Source organism: Lathamus discolor, chromosome 2, assembly GCF_037157495.1.
Source record: "Lathamus discolor isolate bLatDis1 chromosome 2, bLatDis1.hap1, whole genome shotgun sequence".
Lineage (NCBI taxonomy): Eukaryota > Metazoa > Chordata > Aves > Psittaciformes > Psittacidae > Lathamus > Lathamus discolor.
The window spans coordinates 123313542-123338340 of NC_088885.1; the positions used below are offsets into that span (position 1 = coordinate 123313542).

Consider the following 24799-nt stretch of genomic DNA (forward strand, 5'->3'; position numbering starts at 1 on the left):
TCCTCAAAACTCTTAGCAGCGTATTCACTGCAATGCTGACTTTTCAGATTCAAGTTTATAAATGCTTAACTCTCCCTGTGGTATTGCTGAAGCAGCACTGTCTTTTATTGATGGTTGCTACAGGAAGCCCCTATATAATTGCTTAACTTCTGTTTCATAGAATCATACAACCAACTAGGTTGGAGAAGACCTTTAAGCTCATCAAGTCCAACCTTTATCCCAGGACTGCCAAGTCCACCACTAAACCATACCACTAAGGGCCTCAGCTATACATTGCTTGAACACTTCCAGGGGTGGTGATTCCACCACTTCCCTAGGAAGCCTGCCTTTTGGTGAAGAAATTTTTCCTAATATCCAGTCTAAACCTCCCCTGGGCACAGCATGAGGCTGCTACCTCTTGTTACTTGGGAGACCAGCCACATCCTCTATCCTCCTTTCAGGTAGTTGTAGAGCACGATAAGGTCCCCCCTGAGCCTTTTCTCCAGACTGACCAATCCCAGTTCCCTCAGCTGTTTCTTGTAAGAGTTGTGCTCCAGACCCTTCCTCAGCTTTGCTGCCCTTCTCTGAGCCTTTTCCCCAAGCCTGTAGCATTGCATGAAGTTGTTGTGGGCCAAGTGTAAGACCCAGCACTGAGCCTTGTACCTCATACTATTGGCCTTTGCCCATTAATCCAGCCTGTCCCTCTGCAAAACCTTCCCACCCTCTAGCAGCTCAACACTCCCACCCAGCTTGGTGTTGCCTGCAAGTTTACCGAAGATGCACTGATTAAGGCCTGTGTCCTTTGTTAATGATGGAGGTGAAAGCAGCCATATAAAAAATAAAATATGAAGCATATGACAACCGCTTGCTCCCCACCAAATCTGTATCAAAGCGCAGACTTCCCGCGACAAAGAGCCCAGCAACCGTACTCAGTGGACGAGAGCTGCACGATAAGCGTTACATACAGCAGGTAATCCCACCATCCAGGAGCTCTCCCGGCCAGAGGCACCGCACCGCCGCGTACAACCGGAGCACAGGACGCGGCGGCGGAGGCCAAGGGGAGGACGCCGGGCAAAGGCACTGACGGAAGGACAGCCCGGGCTCACCGCAGACTGTAACGGCCGCTAACAGGAGCCGGGCTGGAACCCCTCACAGCACCGCCAGCCTGACCGCCCTTCTCCCGGACTGCTCCCGCGGCTCAAGCGCGGCAGAGTGACAGAAATTAACGCTGCTTGCCGCCCCGCCGAGCGCTCCTCACTGGTGCCACACAACACGCCCGGTACCACACGCACTCCGCACCGACGGGGACGGACCGAAGAGAGCAGCACCGGCTCCTTCCGCGCATGCGCGCTCGCACCGGCGGGAGCCCGCGGGGCTATGCTTCTCGCCCCACGTGACATGGAGGCGGAGACGGGAAGGAAAAGGTCAGTATCGACGCCGGCGGAGGGGGAGCGGAAGGTCAGGGTGCTGCGGAGCGGAAGTGGGAGCCTGAGCTCGTCCGCCATTGTGGGGAAGCGGAGCGCAGAGCAGGGGGGGAAGCCGTGCTGCGTCCGGCCGGTCGGCTCCTTCCAGCGGGAACCCGATCGGCGGCGGCAGCGAGCCTAGGCGGCGGCGACGACAATCAGGCGGCGGCGGCGGGGAGGAGGAGGCGGAGGCGGCGGCAGCGGTGAGCGTAGCGGCGGGCGGGCGAGCGAGCGGGCGGCCCCGGCGTGCGGAATCACTCGAGGCCCAGGCGGAGCGAGGGGATCGCGGCTCCCCGTGAAGAATGTCAGCCACCAGCGTCGACCAGGTACCTGCCGCGGAGCCGGGGGGGCGGTCGCCCGTTCCCTGTCCTTTTCTCATCGCTGGCCCGTCGTTAGCCCTGGCGGAGGTGGGGGGGGGCGGCAGCTAGGCGGCCACCTGCACCTTCCCTCGCTGTTGGGGTGGTGCGGTTCGCAGCCTCCTCCTTCTCTCCCTCCCTCTTCCCTCGCCGCCACCATAGGGAGCAGCGATCAATCGGAGCCGGCGGCGCCCGGGATGGCAGACCCCTTTCCCAGCCCGGCAGGCCCTATTTATAACCGCTGATCCGCGCCAGAGCCGCTCCGCCTCCCCGCCCGCAGGGCCCGCCGGCGCTCAGCCCCGCGACTCCCGGCCCGCCGCCCGCTCGGCTCTCCCCGTCTGGCCGGCCCTTCGGTGTGTTCCGACACCCTCCAGGCCCAGCCCCTCCGAGCTCCTATTTGTTCTCTCGGCTCCGGGAGCGCCTGGGTGCCGGGCTCCCCGCGGCTCTCAACTCCGTCTCCTCCCTCCCCGAGCACCCCTAATTTCTCAGGCTCCTCCTTACTGCATCCTTTCTCCTCTCTCACGCGTCTCTTTTCCCTTCGGGCTCCTGGTTTTTCGTCCTTCCCCGCGATCTCCGCTTTTCGCAGCTGTTCTCTCTGCGTGCGCTGTGCTGCACTTTTTTAGATGCTTCTTCACGGAGCTTAGAGTTTGTTATTTTGTATGTTTGCTAGGCCTCCACTGGCGTTTCTTTCCGGCTGGAATCTGTTCTGTCTTGGTCTTTGCTTCTTCATGGGCTTCTGCCACTCCCTGAAAGTTTTGGCCCTGCAGTCTGCTGCCCCCTTTTATTTTGTCTCTCTGCCTTTAATGCTTTATTTCTTAAGTCCCTGTGCATGCTCCCAAGTTTCCTTTTAAGCACTTCTTTCTTTCTAGCTGAATGATCTCTTAGTTTTTCATTGCTCAGTCTTCCACGAAGGCTTCTTCCCAACTTTTCTAGTTCCATGTCTCTTGTTGGTCTCTGCATGCCTTGGTGTCTGGATCAGAATCATCCCAAATGATGAGGTGTCTGGGTGTTTTAAGTTTGCAGAGGTTTTTCTCTGGTTTTGGGAGATGGAGGTGACTAACCAGTGCAGCCTTAGATACAACAGTGTTAAGCACTGTTACGATAACTCTGAGGCAGATGCACATAAAAGCAAGATGGAGGTGGTTGCCTTCTAAACTTTCAAACCTCTGAATACTGAATTTTTCAGGACTAAAAATCATTAGAGAGTAATGAAGCCTTGGAAACCCTTCCATGTTTAGTTGTATGTAGGAGCAAAGATGAACTAGATTTTCATGGGCTGACTTTTGTTTTTTTTCTAAGCTATTTTATTTGCTATAGAGTAATTAAGGATACTGCAACTTGTACTGTTACAGTGATTCTTATTGCATGACAGACTAAGAGTGTTTTGTAATGACTAATCCTGAAAAAAAAAAAAAAGTCCTCCTTAAGGTATTAGTTTCTTGTGTGAAAGCTTCCTACAGACTGCATCATTTTCTCAGTGTAATTGCCTAGATGAGGAATGCACAACTTGTAGTTAAGCTTACAATATCACTCTATATTCCTTTGTGTATCTAAACAACAAGGCACTGTACGTTACTGCCTGATAAGAGCCCATCAGTCAAAAGATGACGTACGATAAGTTCTCATGAAGTTCTAGTACTGGTAGTTACCTTAAGCTACTTTTATTGTTCTTTTACTCTGTGCTTTGTTTATTGTTTATATTTTGGGGAACACATGACACAATCAAAATCCATTTGTTCAGATTTTCAACATCATTTGTGCTTTACAAGCTGTAAAAGACTAGGTTATTTCAATGTTTTTTGGTGAAATTACTTCTGTTTTTAAGTTTTGCTTATGGTAATATTTTACATTACATTATTTTATATAGCAATAGTTTTTTACAATAGCATGTTTTTAATAATATTTTGAACTGATAGGCAAGTTGAAAAGAGCAGGTTGGCAAATAAATGGAATTATCCTGAAGTAAACATTAGAGGATTCTAACTGTATTTGTTTTGCCTTCCCCCCCCCCCCCTTTCTACATACAGAGACCTAAAGGACAGGGAAATAAAGGTAAGTTGAGTCCTTGTATTTCATCACTAATAGTGCTGCTTATGGAGGTTAATGTGTCTTCAGAAAATCGTGGGAAGGGAATGTAGCTATAGAATGTCTTTTATTTCAGAGCAGGATGACAGGAAATTCTGTGCCAAAATGTTGTTTCCCAGCATTTTTACTGCAGCACGGCGGTACATCAATTTAAAATGGTGTATTTTGCAAATGAAGATTAATGTCTGAAGTCAGATGATAACCTAGCAATTTCTTTTTAGTTGACTTTGTGATATGCTTGTGTAATCTCTTTAACAGTACACCTTGAGTCTTTTCTGTGCAGAGAATAGAATCAGTCTACTAGAATCATCAGGAAGAATCTTTTGAACAGCTTCCTTAGCTTGTGAGACAACAGCCACGTGACTATTTAGTTACTCATATCTGTAAGCAGAACACATCAGCTTCCTTATTCTCAGAATCTTTGTGGGCTTTTCATTTTAGTGTCAGTATAGAATATTCCCTTAGTGTTAGTAGGCCTTCTGCTTTTCTACTTTTTTTCATATTTCTGCCAACACCTTAATTTTCAAATGCCATATTCAGTGGGGTTTCTTCTCTCCCACAAAAATAAGGAATGAACTACTTTATATTCTTCTGTCTAGAATTCTTGCCAAGTCTGTTGTAAACAGCATCTCAGATTATATCTTGCAGTTTCTTTCTGGTTGGCAATATCTTTTCTTTGACATAAAGACTAATACTCTGGGAATTCTTTTTGCCTAATCTGTACACTTGTGCCCATTGAATTTTTAGGTATAGAATAACATGTGCACAGTTACCTTCTTGTGTTAATATCCTTATTGTTTGTTTATGCAGATAAACTTTTTTTGAGCTCATGTAGTCTTTGCCTCTCACTGTTCATTATGTGAACTAGTCTAATTGTTTTCTGTGAATCGTCATTCAATGTTAACTGCAGCATACTTTTTCTATGTGCATATTACCTGCTGCTTATTACAAATATCACTTATGATGATGTTTGGTGAGTGGCACATGATTCTTGAATCGTGCGGAGTTTTGCCTGTTCCTTTTCATTTCTCTGCATTCAGAGTAAAATGAACTTGTGTTTACATCCTCAGACCTCCTCAGTTCCGTCACTCTTGAGTACTTGTTGTCTCGTATTCTAATACTTCTATCTTTTCTGCCCCCCTCCCCCCCAAAAAATGAGTTTTTGACTATTTCTTTGTGTCTTTGAAATAGTTTTTATTTATATATTCCGTAGTGCCCTAAAATGAGAAGAAAAGTGAGAATCATTTTAGCAAGTAGTTTGGGGCATTGTGTTCTTTGAATTACCGTATCTCAGTTTTAGTAAGGTTATTGAGATGCATCTTTTAGAGAGTCATACAAGTAGTTTTTGAACTGTACTCCATTTGTATGAATAGGAGAGGAAATATTAAGCATTTGTAATTGTGTGTTATGTTCCAGTTTAACAGTGAAAATGTTAAAGTCAGCTTTAGCTTATTTATGTTAGCATATTTTTGTGTGCTGTTGTTTATAAATACCACAGAATGTTTGCATCAAAACACATCTCTTATTTTGCTATGTATGGAAGAAATCCTTGTACTTCTGTACTTGGATTTTTATAGAATGCATCCTTTTAAATATTGTATACTTACTATATATTTTCTTGGTAAGGATATGACCTAAATGAAAACTGTAGCAAAACAAAGCAAAATCTCCTCCATTCTGTTAAATTATTTGGTTTAATGTCTATTTAATGACACTAAGTTATGATTCAGCATTAGATTAAAGGGCTTGGAGATTGGAGATGGTAGCACAGCAGAGCATGAGTTGTTGATTTGGTTTACAGACTTTTTTGAGAGGATAAGTCAGTATCAGCAATCCTTACTAAAAACATATTAGCAAACAGTAATCTGTTTTCAGGTGCCATGTTAGGCCCAGGTTAAGGGAGCCTCAAGGGAAGATGTGATACTGAGTTTATAGACTAACCAGAGGTTGGTTCTGTGCATAAGAATTACAGCGTTAGAGGATGATAAAAAGGTTACTGTCCCCATGTTTGGCAGAGCATATGAGAGAATGTGAGTGAGCAGTACAAGGGGTGTATGCATGGAAATAGGACAATTTTTAATATTGAAACAAAAAATCCTAAACCTGCAAATGATAGGGGGAGGTACCTGATTTGTATTGTTTAGTAAAACGGTCAGTGTGCTTTATTTTAGTTAATTATAAATTGGTGTATTGTGCTGTTTCCCTTGACCAGAATTTGTAGGATTGAAATTCTAGTAGAACTGTACTATCCATCTGTTGTGTTGGATATCAATGCTAGCGTTTCAGAGACTTGAGTGAGTAAATTATCCTGTCTTCAAAGTTTTCTTTCGATTGTCAGCTACTGTACAGTTGCCAAAACATCAGAGCTGACAGCAGTCAAATGATGTTTTTTTTTCCTTTTGTTTGTTGTGCCAGTGTATCACACCTGTGCTAGGGAAGTGCTGACTTGTGTTTACATATGTGTGTGTATAATGTTTGGTTTTGTAGAAGGTTTAAATGTAAGCATTAGGTTTAAAACAAGAATGAAATGTTCTTTCTTTTTGTATTTATTGTTCACATTAATCAGGGTGTAATAACATCTAATGAAAAATTTATTCTTATGCCTTTGGCCATAATTTGTTCATTTTGCAAGTGGTTATTCAAAGGACAGTAGCAGTTAAAAGAATATAAGCTTTAAGTTCCTTTACCTGATGAGTTGTTTCTTCCTAGTATCTAATTACATTGTATGTTTTCAGTGTTTGCAAAAGTATTTGGTATTTTCAGAATTGGATTGATAACAGATATTTTTAGTTAACTGTAGATTAGTTTCAATTAGTATTCTTTATTACTGCCCTGTTCAGTTGGAACTTAATGTGAGATTTTGGGAATGAGGCATGCATCTTAATCTGTTTGCTCTTGTTAAATGTGTGTGTGGGCTACATTCTTCATTATTAACACATCATGTAAAGGTAAAATGAAAAAACAGAGGAACATGCTTCCAGTGATGCTGTTTCACTGAAAAATGTGTATGTTTACTAGGAAGGATGTCAGTGTAGAACTGTTTTGTGTTACTGACTTAAGTTCTCAGTACAGAATGAATAAGAAATAATATTCTTGTAAATGTATTTTCTATGTTACTTGTACTGGCAGACCAAAAATAATTCTGTCTTAAGTGACCTTTAGATACCTCTGAAATAATAAGCACAGCAGATGCATGTTTTGTCAAGATTAGCTGTCAGTATGAGGAGATTAATTTTGATAGGTTTCTGGTCTTGACATACAGCTGTTTATTCCTTTGTTTGTGGTTGCGTGCTTTTAAGAAACTTGTATGCTGCCATCTTATGTTTTTCATTATAACAGAAATCTGTGTGAGAATTGTGCTCTCCTACTATTTAAGTCTAAGCAATGGACATAGCATTGACAAAAGATTTTGAGGCTCATCCCTCATGTGACTGGGCCAAATATAAATACAGTCTTCCAACTCATTGATATGTTACCATTGTGTGTAAATTTAGGGTAATTAATGACCTTAACTGAAACTCTTTATGGGAAGGAAAAAACCTCAACACCTGCAATAAATTTTTAAATCTTCAAGAAGATATTTAAAACACAAGTCCCTTTCTTCCTTTCCAGATATTTGCTTTGAAAAAAAAGCTTATGTTGTTCTGTGTTAAATTATGCATTTTTAGCTCTTTACTACTGTCTGAAGTAAAATTTTCTCAGAATTTTGGTTATTCCTGGTGATTCTGTCTATTCTGTATTTTTTTTTTCTTTCCAGTTAGTTTCATTCCTTGAAGGCAGTTTGTTTCAGAGATATTAAAGTCAAATGTGGGGAAAGAAAAATAATAATAAAATGAAGTGTCTTGGTCCAGGCACCACTTAGTTTGCAACATGAACTTTAGGTGGCAAAGCCTCCTTCTAATAAATTAGAAAAAGCACTGCTCTTAAACACTAATTCCAACAAAGTTGGAGGTTTTGTTACATGGTTGTGTATACTTTTCAGAAGCTAAAACAGGGAAACCGCGGAGTCAGCGCCTGATTTGTCCTCTCAAGGTGTTAGAAAATCAGCTGTTGTAACTTCTGCTGTCACGGTTTCTCAGTGCACCTTACTGATCACTATAAAACCTTGAGAAATAACAAAAAATGCATTCAGAAAAGCAGTTATTTATTTTTAAGAAGAGGTCTTACTCTTCAAACTGTGTAATTGCAAACTGCCAGTTTAAGTCTCTGTTCTGCTTTGCACCATGGCAAGCAGTGGAACGTAGTAGAAATTTGTGCAATTTGACTTTGTTTGAATAGTAGCCTAGGGGAGGGTAGAGAGACACTTCAAGTAATCTGGGCAGCTGGAAAATTCCAGGTAGGTGTAATGCCTTAGATGAAATTAAAGGTAGTAGGAGGCCAAGTAGAGCCGGTAGGAAGAGATTCCAATGTATAGGGGCATATATGCTAGGAAAAGATTTGTAATCATCATTGAGGACTTTAGCTCTTGTTTCTCTCTTGCTTTGTCCCCTCAGAGCTTCAGATGCTACTAATGCTGAACACTATAATAGTTATGTAGGAAATACAGAATAAATAGTTGAATAATGGTGTCCTTCATGGTTGTCTTGGTGGGTAACTGCCTCTCCTTCTGGCAGGAGAATGTTGTATGTTGCAACTTTCCCTGAACCTATTGAGTATGTCTGATCTGGTTGGTCGGTCTGCGCATTTGCACTTGGTCTGGTACTTCTGGAAACGCTGGATTTACTGCGTGTGCAAATAAGGTGTGCCTATAGTTTTTTCTTTGTCTTTGGAGCTCAGGAAGGAGTAGTCAGGAATAGTCTTCTCTGGTTTCCATGTTTCCAGACCTCTCTTGAGATCTGATCAGGATCTTCAGCAGAATGAGTTATTTTAAAGCAGAATGAGTTATTTTAAAGCAGTGCTTAGAATAATATGTCCAGTCTTAACAAAGCACAAGTAGAAGCATTTCAGTGTACAAGTGATTAAGAAGTATTATCTAGATTAAAAGTGCAACACAGATCTTCCAGAGAGCATACCTAATACAGATTTACTTTTAGTTTCAGTACAAAACGGTTCGATTCATCAAAAGGATGCAGTAAATGATGATGATTTTGAGCCATATCTAAGTAGTCAGACAAATCAGGTAAGTGAGCGTTGTTTACTATATTGAAGTTAATTTTGGAATTCAGCTGACTTCTAGACTTAATTTTTGGATAATATTTCTTAGCATTACTTGCTTGAATATTCATTGAAATTTATTTATTTTTTTATCCTTTTCTTATCATACAGTATCTTAAACAGGTAAAATCTTGTTAATCATTCTGGAAAAGATTCAATTTAAAAGCATGCTCTGATGTGTTCTGCTTTTGTGCTTGTGCTCTGACTTCAGAAAAATAAAGTTACAAGAAGCTTGAGGGAAAAAAACAAACCCAAAGACCAAAATGCAAACCCTAAATCAAAACCCCACGCCGTAAACTTGCAATGCGATCATTGTTTATTGGATACAGTTCAAAACAACAATTTAATTGGCTCTGAGAAAATATTAACTGCTTGGACATGATTTCCTTTGAAGTTGGTAGAGGTAGCTCACAGTTGATGGCAAAATAGATTGAAGCTTAATATTGCTACAGCTTAGTTACAGCTCTTCTGCCAGGAAGTTAATGAGTGGTGAATTGTCTCTGTAGTCAAAAGTTAATACTCGTTAAGTTTGTAAACTGTAGCGGTCTTGAAAGAGGGAGAAAGTACAAATTATTAAAAGGTTTTGAGAATTTTGCTTGCATTCCCATTTTTTTTTTTTTAAACTAATGCAACGTGAAGGAAGCGTCAGCTAGAAGATGATAATTTTGCGTTTTTTTTCACCAAAACAGTATCAGAAATGATATGGGGCGTAGTCCTTCAAGTGTCTTTGCACTTTATCTTCTCAAGAAGTAAATGCTGTGGTTTTCCGTGAGTCTTGAGAGTATGATTTGAATTTAGCTAGAAAACTTTGTTCTGCTGAATAGTGCTTAATGCCCATTCTCAATATTGTAGAAACGTTATGGCTTGATTGTTGTTCCTCTTGAAAGACAGGCATTCTTGTATCCTTTTCACTATAATACTCTGGCAGGAAGCGAGAAACAGCTAGAAGTGAGAAATTTGACAAATAACTAAGAATGCCAAAACTTTAGATCATAGTTGCAGCTATTTTTCTGTGTTTATGAAATTACAGTTGTTAAGACTTTCTTTCTTTTCCTTTTTCTTTTAGTAGCTTGTTATTTTCTTCATACTGTTGACATGGTCGCATTTTAAGCTTAGCTTAGTTACTAAAAATAAAGATAATGTATTACAAAAATGGAGCTCCTTAGTGCTTTGAAAAGGTCTCTTGAGGAAAAACTGGCCCTATCTAATGGATACCTTGTGTATCTTTTACACTAGGAGGAATGGTGGAAGTTACAAACACATTCATGTAATCTTTAAAAATGTTTTGGACTGCAATACCGTGTATTGTTTTTTTTTCCCTGAACATAATTGTCTATATTGATGATTTTTGGTCTTATTTTCTTTTTCAGAGTAACAGCTATCCACCAATGTCAGACCCATATATGCCTAGTTATTACGCTCCATCCATTGGATTTCCGTACTCTTTAGGCGAAGCAGCATGGTCAACTGCAGGTGACCCTCCAATGCCATACTTGACAACTTATGGACAGATGAGTAATGGTGAACACCATTACATACCTGACGGTGTATTTAGTCAACCTGGGGCATTAGGAAATACCCCTCCGTTTCTCGGGCAGCATGGATTTAATTTTTTTCCTGGGAATGCAGACTTCTCTACATGGGGGACAAGTGGATCTCAGGGACAATCAACGCAAAGCTCTGCTTACAGCAGCAGCTATGGCTATCCACCTAGTTCTCTTGGGAGAGCCATAGCAGATGGACAGGCTGGATTTGGCAGTGATACTCTGAGCAAGGTGCCTGGGATTAGCAGCATTGAGCAAGGCATGACTGGACTGAAAATTGGTGGAGATATGACGGCCGCTGTGACAAAAACCGTAGGCTCAGCTCTTAGCAGTACAGGTATGACAAGCATTGCAGCAAACAGCGTGCCCCCAGTTAGCAGTTCAGCACCTAAACCAACCTCATGGGCTGCCATTGCAAGGAAGCCTGCTAAACCTCAGCCGAAGCTCAAGCCTAAAGGTAATGTGGGCATTGGGGGCCCTGCTGTACCGCCACCACCTATAAAACACAACATGAATATTGGAACTTGGGATGACAAAGGGTCAGTAGTAAAAGCACCCCCAGCCCAACCAGTACTGCCTCCTCAGACTATAATCCAGCAGCCTCAGCCATTAATTCAACCACCACCACTGGTGCAAAGCCAACTGCCTCAACAGCAGCCTCAGCCACAGCAACCACAACAGCAACAAGGACCTCAGCAGCAGGCCCAGCCTCACCAGTTGCAGCAGCAACAGCTGCAAAACCGCTGGGTAGCTCCTCGTAATAGGGGTGTTGGCTTCAGCCAGAATAATGGAGCTGGTAGTGAGAACTTTGGTTTAGGTGTTGTATCTGTCAGTTCCTCACCTTCTGGTGTGGAAGTGCACCCAGTGCTGGAGAAACTAAAGGCCATAAACAACTATAATCCCAAAGACTTCGATTGGAATCTGAAGAATGGACGTGTGTTTATAATCAAAAGTTATTCAGAGGACGATATTCATCGCTCCATTAAGTACTCTATCTGGTGTAGTACTGAGCATGGTAATAAGCGCTTGGATGCTGCTTACCGTTCCCTGAATGGAAAAGGCCCACTCTATTTACTCTTCAGTGTGAATGGCAGTGGACACTTTTGTGGAGTGGCTGAGATGAAGTCTGTTGTGGACTACAATGCATATGCTGGTGTCTGGTCTCAGGATAAGTGGAAGGGGAAGTTTGATGTCAAATGGATCTTTGTCAAGGACGTTCCCAATAACCAGCTGCGGCATATTCGCTTGGAAAATAATGACAACAAACCAGTTACCAATTCGAGGGACACTCAAGAGGTACCCCTAGAAAAAGCCAAGCAAGTGCTTAAAATAATTGCTACTTTCAAGCATACCACCTCAATCTTTGATGACTTTGCACATTATGAGAAGCGTCAAGAGGAGGAGGAAGCCATGCGTAGGGTAAGAAATCAGTGTCATTATAGTAGCTCTTCCATTTTTTCTTGCTTTGGAAACCTTGTTTTTCATACAACTGGGACTTGTGTGTGAGTGTTGAATCAGAAAGTGGTGCTTTTTACCCGGGGTGTCTGTACTTGATATAACTGGCTTTTAAGGAAAAGATTGTAGTTCTGTAACTTGTTTTGTTAACACAGGTATGTGTTTAACTGCAATACTAACATAGGCCTGCACAAGTGGACTTATAACATGTTTCACCCTTCAAAGTAAACAAAACCTGAATTGAGTGTATTATCCATAACTCAGCTATTTTAGTTTAGATGGACATTTCTGATAGTTAATTTCTTAAGAAAAATTTTAAGAGTAATATATAGTTAATGTCTGCAAAGAAGAGTATACATACGATAAAGCTATACAGAAACTTTTTTGTATTGGAGAAACTTCAGATAACCAGACGAGCAAAAAAGGCATTTAATTTAGGCTGCTCTGTAGTACTTTGTCTTGTGTGTACTTTCCCTACTTGTGTTCACCATTGTCCACAATATTTACTTTTACTATGTTTATTTTCCCTCCAGGCTGGCTAGTAACTAAATGATATGATTTGTGTTATGGTTAGAAACATTTCAGGAACTATTGTACCTGTTAGATGATGTGCAAGTATGCAGAAATGGGAGTTTGCATCAGTGCAGTTGGGTGGTAGTGTTCTCTGTTCATCCTGTCACATCACCTACGTAACCACGCCCCAACCCCAGAAATCTAGGTTTTATACTAGGTAGGGGCCTTGTGGGATGTGACATCTTGAAGTTCACTTCTTGAAGCTGCCACAATTTTGCCTGTGCAAGTTCACCTGCTTCACAGTCTCCTTAACTTCTGTTAGGTTTCTAGTACTGCAGTGGTTCCACTCTTCTTATACGTTCCTAAGTTTTATTGCACAGCTCTTCAATAAATTGTCACATTGAAAGTTTTTATTGTTTGGAAACAAGATGAATATATTCCAGTTGGGCATGTAATGCCTTTTGAACTTTTTTTTTCTAGAAAGAAAACTCAATATGCCCTAAATCAGTATTGTTACTTCCATGCTGTCTTGATGGTGGAAGAATGGGCAACATTCTAAACTATGTATTCAATGTAAGGGAAAACTTTGAGGTTTTAGTTCAACTTCATTGTGATTTTGGTAATGTTTCAGGACTAAGACTATCATCTTTCTTCTGTGTCATTCATGTTCCAGTATTTTCTTAAATTTTTGTTGGTGTAAGGCACTCCACAAATGAGTAGTTTGCTTCAAAAGTATGTACTTCTGTGAAAAAACTTATCGAAGGAGTTACAATTTAGACATGCCCTAGCAACTGCGGAAGATACATTCCATTTGTTGTCTTGTTTCTTCAGTAGTAGATGAAGCCACAAAGTGTAATGGAGAGGGAGAACACAGTGTTTCTGTATATGCTTAACTTAAAATGCAGAGTACAAAATTCAGCATTTAGTAGGTCTCTAACTAGATGACTCTGATTATGCATATTTGTGTAATAAATAACATTGCTGTTTCTTTTAATACCCTCAGGGAACCATACAGTGCCTGTATGACTCAAGTACTGAACTCTGCATTTGTCTGTTAAGTTTCCTTTGCCAGTGCTATTGAGAGAAAACATATTGATCAAAGATACTAAGCATTGATTCTTCTACAGCATCATACAAACTGGTTTTGTGACAAATGCTAAAAAATTACTTTAGAGCTGGGTATCAGGTTGTAAGGTTTTGTCTTTGTAGATGGATTTGAGATTTACCTTAAGGAAATTAATATGTATTTAAAATATAGGAAGTCCAAATTAAGCTATGGTTACTAAGAGTTCATCTTTATCATTCTCTTACGGTTATTGATGTTAAACCTCTAGGTTTCTTCTGTATCACACAGTGTACAAGCGACCCATCTTTAAATTGTAAACATACAATTGTTAACTCTTCTATGATTCAAGTCTAGTTTGGAAATGCAACAGTTAGTACTGTAAGCCCTGGTTTACGGTTAATTGAGTAATCCTTTATTACCTAGTGCCAGCTAGGCTTTTATGGAGCTGTATTTAAATTTGTGTACTTTCTACTGCCAGTAAATTAAGTTCATGCCCATCTTCTGTGGCAGCTGGGGCAGTCAGTTTCCAGTGTTTTGGTCATGAAAAATATGTTTACTGCTTTTAATAAAATATTAAATACATCAGGCAGTAGTAGTCATTTACATGTTCCTTGAAGGTTCAGTTAATGTTTTGTTGTTGAATAGGTGGTAGCAAACTTTCATACAGCCAGTGATCTAAACGTAGTAAACAGCATGTGATTTATGGATTTAATTTACTTTATGACTGTTCATCATTCTAGCTAACTTACTTTAAAATAATTGGTTGCAAAAGTTTAATCTTAACAACTCGAGGGGATCAATAATTAATTTCCAATATGACCCAGCAGTATGTTTTATTAAAATATGGCAGCATAGTTCTAAAAGTGCAATGAATAATATGTGACTAACATGAAACTTCAGTCACTTTGCCATTTGATAAAGGTTACTTGCAAATGGCTAGGAATAGTCTCTTTAAGTGTAAATATTAGAACTGTGGTGTCTGCCACTATTTGATGTGACCCTAGTGTCAGGGAGGTACCTACAGTTGGGGCTGGAACCAAATTGTGCAGTAACTATTCACGCTTTTCTTATGGCTCAGGTTTCAGTGTTCTATTTTAATCATACAAGTGCTGTGATCTTTCACCAAAGGAGCTAAGAAATCTGTGAAGTTCTTCATGAGTTCTCTCAGTAGGATATTGAAGTAATCTGAAATTGCATTAGTCCTTAGTTTGACCTGTTGCTTTGTGGTGTAAATGTGCATATTTGTTTGGGGGGAAAAAAAAAAGTTTGTATTAGTTGTTATGCACCTGATCTTCAGTAAATATATTGATAAAAATAAACGTGTCTCTTATTAAAAATGCAGCTATTGGAAGATTATACCTTATTTACCTTCAGATGGTGGCTTGTTAACCTGCAGTTACCCCTTGTCCAGGGATGACTTTTGTTGCTTTTTGGTGCGCAGTTCTACTTTTGTAGCATATCATAGCAAAAAAGATCATGGCTCCATGTAACTGTAAAAACACTTCAGATATTTTTCTTAGTTCAGAAAAACAATATAATTTTCATCCATGGGGAAGAGAAGAATTCAGTATGTATTTGTTTATCTAATTTGCATTTAGAATTTTGACTTTTCAGGAAGCCTTTGAGTGGCAGATAAATAGCATTTAAACCACTTGCTTTCTCCTGTTGTACTTCGTATCTTGTAATAGGAATGCAGATATAGCTGAAACTTTCTGACTGTCAAAATGAGTGTTTCCTCCGCCCCACTTCTGATACACATGTAATTGGTTGTTAATCTGGCTGCAGTGTTAAGCAGTGTAACTCCTTTCCACTCTGGGTCATTGCTGACTTTATGCTTGATTTGATATTTCTTAAAAATATATTGAAGGAAGGAAGGGAGAGAACATCCATCAACTGTAGACACTTCTTCCCCCAACCATCAACTATTAGGTTATAATGTCAAAGTCAGATGTAGGTACATCCACAGTGCTTGTACAAGCCAAGAAAAACAGGTAGTTGAACAACACTTTTAATGTAGTTAAATGATAGTTGTACCAGATGACTTTTTAAAGTTTGTATATTTGTATCTGAGATTCAAAATGGTAAATGAAACAGGTTGTGTAATACCTGCTGAGAAACTTCTGCATTTCCTGTGTGCTTTTGATGATGTTTCAAGGACTATTATTTTTTCAGTTTCCTCGAACTTGATGCTTATCTACAGTTTCATCTTCATAAATGGAAGTGGTATTGCAGGTCTCATGTCTGTTTTAAGGAGAAAGTAGAAAGAGAAATGTTTTTGTTCTGTTGATAATGATGAGTACGTACTCCTTGTCTTGGGAGAAGAGAATTATTTGGCTACTGCAATTTTAGACATACTGTTCCAGAATTTTCATCCCATGGTGATGTGCTTATTTACCATGTCTTCATTTGCTTTTGTATCTTTAGTCTTTTGGAAATGCTTAAAAATGGCCTGCAAATTCTCATGTTACAGACACAGGGATTTCAAATGTGCCTGGTTTTGGTGCATTTGGTGGAGTCAGTTGTTTCTGTTCAGAGGTAGGGTTTAGAATTTGTTACAGGATGGGGATAATATGGAGAGGTCTCCATCTTAAAATATGGTGTTAGAGTGACTATGTAAGAATTTGAGCAGTGATGTGTCCTGCCCTTCTCTAGTACGGGAAAAGATAATGCAAGGGGAAAAGTGCAGTATTGGACTGTTGAATGAAGGAGATGGTATGTAATTAATCTTACAGGCAGACTTAGTTTATAGTGATGCTTGCATTGATCTTGTCACATTTTTCCTTATGGTTTAAAATTCCTACCTACAAAGTCGAGCTTACAGAGTCCTTTTGCAGGGTGGATTTAAATTCTCTGACCCTGGGACTTGAAAGACCAGTTTCTCCTGTAAAATAGGGACCCCTGTTGGAAAAGCTAGGAATATCAACCAAATGGTTTACTTTAATGCTCAAGAGACCAGTTGTTTTTGGAATCTAATTTTTTAGTGTCCTTAAATATGAGGGTAGCTGCCAAAGATGGGACTACAAACTTGAGTTGAGCTAGAACTGTGACAGTTTACCTTTTCTAAATGCTGTGTCTTTAAGTTGTTTTTAAAGCAGAGAAATAATTTTAATCTCTTCTTGTAGAGCAAAAGCAGAACCTTGAGAATATGGGAATAGCTGTTAAAATTCTTGCAGCAGCCTTCTGCTTCCTGCTGTTACTCCTCAGATTGCAGTGCTTTGTTAAGAACAAACGACTAGAACACTGGTGATTTTTCTGCAGTTTGCAGGGAAGAAATATGCCTGCATATTGCAAGGAAGTCACAACCTGTGTGACTCTCCACATAGTACTTCAGCCTTGCTTCATTGACTCATATCACAGATGGGCTGGTTAGCAAAAACTCAAGTGAAGAGTGCTGGTGGTGCTTTGTTAGAAAAAATAGAACTGTAAAACCATACAGATCTTGCATTGCTAGTAAAACTGTTTCTGTAGATTCAGTTGAATTAGGATTGTTTTATGTCAAAGTTGATTGGCTTTAACCTTCAGATTCATCTGGTTGAAATGATACAAGAGTTCGTATCAGATGATAAGTAGTTTGAGCCCAGTTCTTTGTGAGCACCTTTCCAGAGGTTTGGTAGTGTACTTAATATTGACAGGTAATTATAATTCTTGTGTCTGTACCTAGTGATTGTAGTCAGTTATGAAAAAATAAACACAACATTGCATGTTCATTGAACTTTCAAATAGAATATAATGAGAAACCAAGATAAAATAAATTAATATTTACTTATGGAGACCGGAATTTGCATTGCATGTATGCAAAGAGCATGAGTGGTGAGGCTTAAAGAAAAAATTGTTTGAGAAATTCTACCACGGTGTATTTTGTATGCCCCGCAGTGGATGTCATTTCCCTTCCAAGGCTAGCGTAGAATCCTTAGAAGAGTAATTAAATAAGATCATCTTGTTGTTGCCCTTGGGCATCTGGGAAAAATTAATGAAGGTGTTAGTCATTCTTTTGCTGGGACAGTGTTCATCACTGAATGCAGTTTCCATAGATGTAGCTAGAAGCTACTTGTTGTCAGACCTCAGAAGGTGATGCTATACTCCGTGTATTGGTAACAAACAATAATGAGGATCTAGAAGCTTGATTTTTAACTTTTTAATGAACTTGCTGAAATGGCTGTCTTGTAGCTAATTAAAGTCTGATATTTCAATGTGATGTACAGCACTGAAAAGGACTCACTACTTGTAGTTAGAATTGACCAGTCCATCACTGAAAGTATCCACTGGGGAAAACAAGAGTGGAAGGGTTTTTTTTGGTGCATGGAGTTCAAGCTTGGTTTCTGTAGAGCCTTTCTTTGTAGTGTTGTCATATGATATCTTTAAAGTAGAGAGGCATCTGTCCACACCTCTGCCTTCTGAATGTTTGTATCCTGTTATTTATGTACTGTGGAATTTCAGATGTGGATTAAGTTCTTATTACCTTTATCATTTACCATAATAAAATAATATGTGCTGTCCATGTTCCATTAACAATGCTTGTGTCTGCTCAAATGTAAACTTACTTGCATTTTACTGTAATTTGTCCATACTGTTATCACAAAGTTTATTTCAGAGAGTGAAAAAAGTAAAATGCCATCAAAACTAAAAGGAAGATAAATAAATTAGAAGTCTAGGTCTTGCAGCTTTCTGGGCTTTCTTAATATTTATATGCTGTAAAGCCTGGTTTACTGTCTGGAGTTCAAATGATCTGCAGCAGCAGGGTCTTGGATGAGTATTAATTTATAAGGCTTACTGGGAGAAGGAACTGCTCTGGAGTTGTAAAACTTCATTTGACTTCCTATGTTGAAGTTGATTTTTAATTGTGGATAGTAGTTTTCACATTGGGATAAAGAATAGAAGCCATCTCTACAGGAGATAATTTCTAGGTCCATGTAAGGCTTCTATAAATCCTTCCCATCTGATTCTCCCTTTCCATCTTCCCAGAATTCCCAAAAGTGCTTCTCACAAAAATTTATTTAAATATTTTTACCTAGTTTTGAGGTAGTACCTGTGTTTAAGAGATTTGCCCTCTCTAGTTTGGAATTCAGGAGTGAGAAGTTTAAAACTATGTAAAATAAAGGTTCTTTATGTTTCAGTAATGTAGTTTATGTTAACAGCTAATGAGATCCTTGTCCTAAATGGAGTAAACTCCAGCATTTTTCAGTTTTCTCAGTGATGTGTTTATCATTGTGGTTCTCAAGCACTAAGGTCAACATTTATGCTGTCGTAGCGGTAATGGTACACTGGGGTACAATAAACTGCAGATTATGGCTGATGCCATTAGTAAATGAGATTTCATGAACTCTGCTGTGGCTTCTCACCACCTCTGCAGCTGTCTGTTCTGCTTCTGCCAGGTGTTTGTGCCCACGCAGCAGAGCTGGCAATGGAGATGTGTGCCTGCGCCTCACTTCACAGAATGCAGTCTGACATGTTAGCTTACAGCGCAGATGAGCAGGGCTTTTAAGTTGAAGATTTTATCGCAGTTTGCAGTGAAGCAACTAAGATGTGCTACGCGTTCCCTTCCGCAGCTGCTGTGAGAAGGCTGCCTCTTGGCAGAGGGGCAAGGCAGACAGCTTCAGGCATGAACATTTTAAACATTGCAGTAAGATGCAAAAGTAAGATGCAAAAGTTCGGCAAAATACAAGGGTATTTTTGCAAGTAGAGCTGATGATGCAGGAGGTGACTTGTGTGTGAGCTCTGCTCTGTGAGTTTGCAATCCTGGATAGCTTTCAAAATGCATGCTATGAAATGCTTGCACTTACACCTGCTATAAAAAAGGCAAAGGTCCTTTCAGGTCTGCTTTCCCTCACCTTGAGCTTCAGTTTGTGGGATCTTGGTGAAAAAACAAATACAGGTGAGGACTCTAGTAGGTCGTTGTTGTTAGGGTACCATTTACATTTTTGATACTTAGAGTGAGGCTTTTTGATTTACCTTCTTTGTGACAGAAAGTTCTAGGGGTCAATGTTGTATGTGTCTTGGTAGTTTTGTTGGTTTTTTTTTTTTTTTTTAAATTGGGTCAGGAAACATTTTTGTTGCTTTGAATTTTGAAATTTAGTTAGCATAGAGATTTTGTTAAGCCTGAGGATAAATTACATTGCATCTACTTTCCAGCATGGGATCATTTGATTAGTGCCCTCAATTCAGAGGACTGAAATTTGGAAGTAAGTCAGCTAGCCTTTCAGTTCAGACAGAGCGAATTCCAGATTTTTGTTTGCACTAGATCAATGCCTGTTTCCCAGGTCCAAGCATTTTTAGGTTCGCTTTCACTTGGTTAGTTTGTTTAGAAAGTTATATGCATGTGTGAAATCTGCTCACTGCATGGTTTGCAGCTGGCAGGTACCTTTAACCAGCTGATACATTCCCACATTGTTCTCACTCAAATGGTATTTAAATTCCAAGTCCCACTCAGAAACTCCCCCTAAATATGGGTAACCTCACCCTGGAAAGTTCTGAAGTGAAGCTGGCCTTTGGCAGGGAACTTAAATTGATTGGGGAAGCTTTTTATCTGAGAGCATCGAAAAAGATGTGGCTCCCCTGAATGAAAGAAACGAGATGTTGTGTGAAAGGGAAGTGCAGTCATTTATGCTGGAAACTTCCTCTGCTCCTGTGGTGGAAACCTGCTTGGGATAAAGTCTTCTGCTAGTTTGTCCATAACCACGGTTTATATAAAACCAATCAGACAAAAGCCATCCCCCCAAACCAGCAGAATAGTACTTTTTGAGACAGGAAAAGGCAGTGGTAGCAAGTGTCATCAGACTTGGAAGTAGGGGGTGTGTGTGTGTGTGTGTGTGTGTCTCTTAGTTCACTTTTGACTGTAATACCACTACCTGTGTTTTAAATAAATCAAATCAAGTTTTCTCTGTCTGTTTTGCTGTCCAGAGTAGACTGATATCATTGATACCAGTATCTGAAAAAAGTGATGTTGACTTGCATTGAAAAATGTCAAGTTTGTATGTCTGTGTTAAGTATTTAAATGTAAAGATAGTAAAATAGAACTTTTGAGACTACAGGAAGGGTGGGTTGGGGGTATTTTGAAGCCTTTTTTCCTCAGAATTCAGAATGGACGTGAAATTTGTAACAGCAGGTAGTCAGGATATCATTCCCTCTCTACTTTGAAATTTTATGAGCTTTAAAGCATTTTGATTTCAGGGGCTATGAAAAAGCATGAGCTTGGTCAATTTACTCTGTGATGCAGAGAAAGGTTTTCTAGACAGCTTGACTTAGTGGTTACATATGTAATACCTGCACATGATCTGGAACTGATGCTTAGTTTATATATAGGTAGTATTGAAAATTGTTAAAATATTAATAACTCATTCATTAACAGTGCAGTTTCAGAGGCTCCTACTTAATACTGCAGTAGTATTTTTCAGCATGGTGCAGTTCTTTTAGTTGAACTCTGCTAATTGTAGAAGAATAATTCGAGATGTGCACGAGCAGGCTATTTTTGCATGCCTTACATGCATAGTGAGGCATGAGGCCAGTGATCATCTGTTTTCAGCCTAGATATGCCCTGTTAACATATCAGTTTGATAGTATCAGTCATTAATACCATCTCACATTTTAAAAACAGTATCTTGCTATGAAAATATTAGTCATGTCTCTTTGAACTAGGAATAACATGATACCTAGCAGAACAGTGCAAGTATTGCTCTCACTCTAAAAAAACACTGAAGTTCTGCCCTAGAGAATGTCCAATCTTAGATACGTATCTCATGGAGCCATGAGCTGCTTATTGTGACCAAGACGTCTGTGTGAGTTCTACTTCTTTGGTGTTCATCTTGAGATAACTTGGAGGTCTGCTTTGGAGAGGACTAGATCATCACCTGGACTCTAATAACCAGTATAAATGTTATGTATCCTTTTATTTCATAATAGTGTCTTTTTGGCGCCATGTGCTTGGGTTCATACACTTAATTTGCACTTTTCCTAAGCAGTTTCTAACATAATAAAGTTTCAGTATGGTATCAGAGTGGTTTTGAAATGCCTTCTGGTTTATTTTTGTTTTCCCTGCTACATTTATGTTCCATTTATAACATGCTGTGTAATGCAATAATAATAAAAATACTGGAAATGAGGTTTCTGTTTTCTCTTAAATGGAGGAGGGAACCTACCTCTCTTCCAAAAAGGTATTTTAAAACATTTATATGACATGCTCAATTGTACATGTTAAGAAAGGCAATGCAATTGGAGATAAATTCTTAGCTTCTTAGAGTCAAACTACAGTGTCTTTTTGCAGTCTAGAAGATGTAATGAAGGCAGTGAGATACAGTTTATTGATCTGTCTTCTTTTTTTTTTCCTAGGGGTAGTCATAAAGCCTAAGTGTATGTTTGTCTCAAAGTAAAAGAAATGGAGGGTGATGATAAAGCACTCAATGTTACTTACTCTGTGTAGTAACTTGTAGACTTGTAACAAAGTGTAAGAATTTGTTAGTCCCTGACAAAGTACGATTAGTATTTTAGCCCTTAATCGTAGGAAGTTATTATATCATTGTTTGTATTGCACAGATGACATTGCACACTTTGTTCCTTTACACCAAATGCAGCATCTTGCAATGCTGTGAAGTTGTTGTACATGAATATGGCCTTGGCTGCAACTCGGGTTTGCCTTCAAGTGGGTTTTTTTTCTAGTCATTCTGACCTCTCTGGTTTTGCATTTTGTTATTAAAAAAAAAAAAAAAACAACAATGTGTGGATGGCTTATTTTTATTGTTTTTCTTGCTACTTGAGAAATATGTTTGTATGGAGGAGGAGGTAATGGCCAACTTGTTCCTTTACCTTTTGACCACACACTGTGATATTTATTGTAGGGGGCTTTGAATGAGATAGTTGGGAATGGGATCTTTACTTTTCCAGGGATATAATGGATGGAGAGTAGAATGTTTAAATATTCATGCAGAGCATTTCTTGACAAGTGAAGCTTTTTCCTGGAAAGCTTGTTGCCTGAATTAGAAATGGCAAGCGGTGCAACTGTTCTAATGAGAAGAAAGCAAGCAGATAATGTTTAACTGTATGTATTAACATGATTTTCTTTGTTTTTGTTTCTGTTTTTTTCAGGAGAGAAATAGAAACAAACAATAACTATATGGAGATGTCCTGCTAGAATTACAACACTAATGATGTAGACTCTGGAAATGCCTAATATGTCTAAGAAGACGTTATTAAAGCTTTTTTCTGCTTAAGGTGACATCTTTGAACACTTTAACACAAAATTGACTCTTCTTGTAATGGTTCTCATCAGTGCATCTGCCCTTATACTCTCTCACCAAACACACTTGAGAACTGTACCTTCGTCAAGCACTTTCTGTCCTGAAGCTTTTACCAGTATCTGCTGTCTTTTGTATTTATGCATCCTAGCTAAGGCACAGGAGACGGAACGAATGCAAGGATTCATTAATTCTTTGAATTTGTTAAATACTAACATTTAACCATTAGAAGTGGTTCAATGATGTGAGATTCACATTGCTTCAACTTAATTTTTTCTTTGTTGTAGTTTTTTTAATTGTCAGTTTTTAGCTATTCAACAGATTAAAAGCAAATCATGCCATATTTAGTCCTGGAGTAAAACTCAAGTCTAAATGTTCATGTGAAAATTATTGTAGTAATCTTTTAATATGGCAAAGCAACTTTAAGCTGCAGTTTAGCCAAATGAAACGTAACATGAAATTATACTAGAATGACATTTCCCTTGTTTCAAACTGTTTGGTGTAAGAGAATATTAATATGCAGCTTGGTGGACGCCACCAGTTAATGCACATTTCTTTATTTTTTTTCTGTAACATGTATACTGAAAAAAGTGCATTTGTCTGAGGAACTGTTTGTTTGCTACCACTCAATGAATCTCAGTTTTGAGTAAATGTACCTCAGTCTAAATCAGACTTTTTATGACCTTTATAACTACATTTAAAATAATCTTTAATTCCTATTTCTGGGTGTTTGCAAGCCTTGACAGATTGCTATCATGAAAGTGAAAATTTACTCCTCTAGGTGATTCACTAGCTAAATAAACATAATTCTTGTTTAGCAAGCATATACTGTTTCTCAATTTTTTTTCTTTCATTGTCCCAATATCCAGGTGCTTTTTTTCCCTATTAAAAAATATTTTGAGAAAAATACTTTAATCCATGGAAATGACATATTCATAGCCATGTTAACATGATTTTTTTGTTAGAGCCCATGCATCAAGAATTTTAGAGTACGTAATTCTATGTAAGTTTCTAACTTCTAAAAACTCTGTTTTCTTTCAGTTTGTGTAGCAACACATTCTATCCGCTGGAAGAGAATGTTAAAAAAATGTTAAGCGGGTGTATTGACTGTACAAAATACTGAACAGCCTGTACCAAACTCCAGGGATAGCTTTCTCTTTTTAGAATGGCAGTGTAGAAGTCAGATATGTTATAGCTTAAAATAGCAATACCACATATTATTTGAACATGTTTCACATCTTACTGCCCAACACAGATGTTTATATTGTGTTTCAAGTCCTTCAGTTACAAATTCTGGCAAACAAAGTTCTGGAGTTTAAGTGGGAAAGGTTCGTTTTGAATACAGACTATTTTGCTATATTTTATTAACTCTCTTCCAAAGCCCCTTGCACTCTTCTAACCTTGCAAATAGAAAGTTCAATATATTTCTTCCTCATTATTTAAAATGTTGTTTGAGACTGTGGAGTAGCAGATGGGAATCTTAATTATTAGTGCCAGTTTTCTGGAAGCTCAAAAGAGTAGTCAGTCCTGTATTTTGGAGAAAAGCAACCTCACTTAAATGCATATGTGTAACAAATAGCAAGTGGGTAAGGCAGGGATAAGCAAAGTGTATATTGTAAGAGGAGACTTGAGAGATAAAGGTTTCAAGCCCAAACCCTATGAAATTTGGCTTCAGCCCCAAAATTGCCACTTCCATGTGTGTCTGTTTCTTGCTAACAAGTTTTAAAGCTATTTGTTTCCCTCTGTTGGCTGATTTATGGATTACTGCCTATTATTCCAACTGTCATTGATCAGTTGAAGTGGCGCAAAGGTCAGTGTTGTGAGTCCAAAGAATGTAGTCCTTCTGATGATCCCTCAGAGGATCAGCATGCTTCTGTTTCTTTGTTACAAAAATATCTAATGAAAATGCACAGAAGTTTCCAGTTAAAAGAAAGCTACTGTTAGGGTCAGGCATTCAGGA

The 24799-nt window shown here is 39.1% G+C and overlaps 1 protein-coding gene across 3 annotated transcripts; it reads left to right on the forward strand.

Moving 5' to 3' along the window:
- The first annotated feature begins 1455 nt into the window (after positions 1-1455).
- On the forward strand, positions 1456-23665 carry YTHDF3 (YTH N6-methyladenosine RNA binding protein F3). 3 transcript variants are annotated; one of them, XM_065668349.1, is made up of 5 exons: positions 1456-1768; positions 3826-3850; positions 8917-9002; positions 10408-12000; positions 22691-23665. In XM_065668349.1, the coding sequence occupies exons 1-5, from the start codon at positions 1745-1747 to the stop codon at positions 22712-22714; spliced, it is 1752 nt and encodes a 583-aa protein (XP_065524421.1). In that variant the 5' UTR covers positions 1456-1744; the 3' UTR covers positions 22715-23665. The 3 variants fall into 3 exon arrangements, with proteins under 3 accessions (XP_065524421.1, XP_065524424.1, XP_065524423.1); XM_065668352.1 differs by lacking the exon at positions 3826-3850 and having other exon boundaries at positions 1618-1768; XM_065668351.1 differs by lacking the exons at positions 1456-1768; positions 3826-3850 and adding an exon at positions 8497-8622.
- The last annotated feature ends 1134 nt before the right edge of the window (positions 23666-24799 follow it).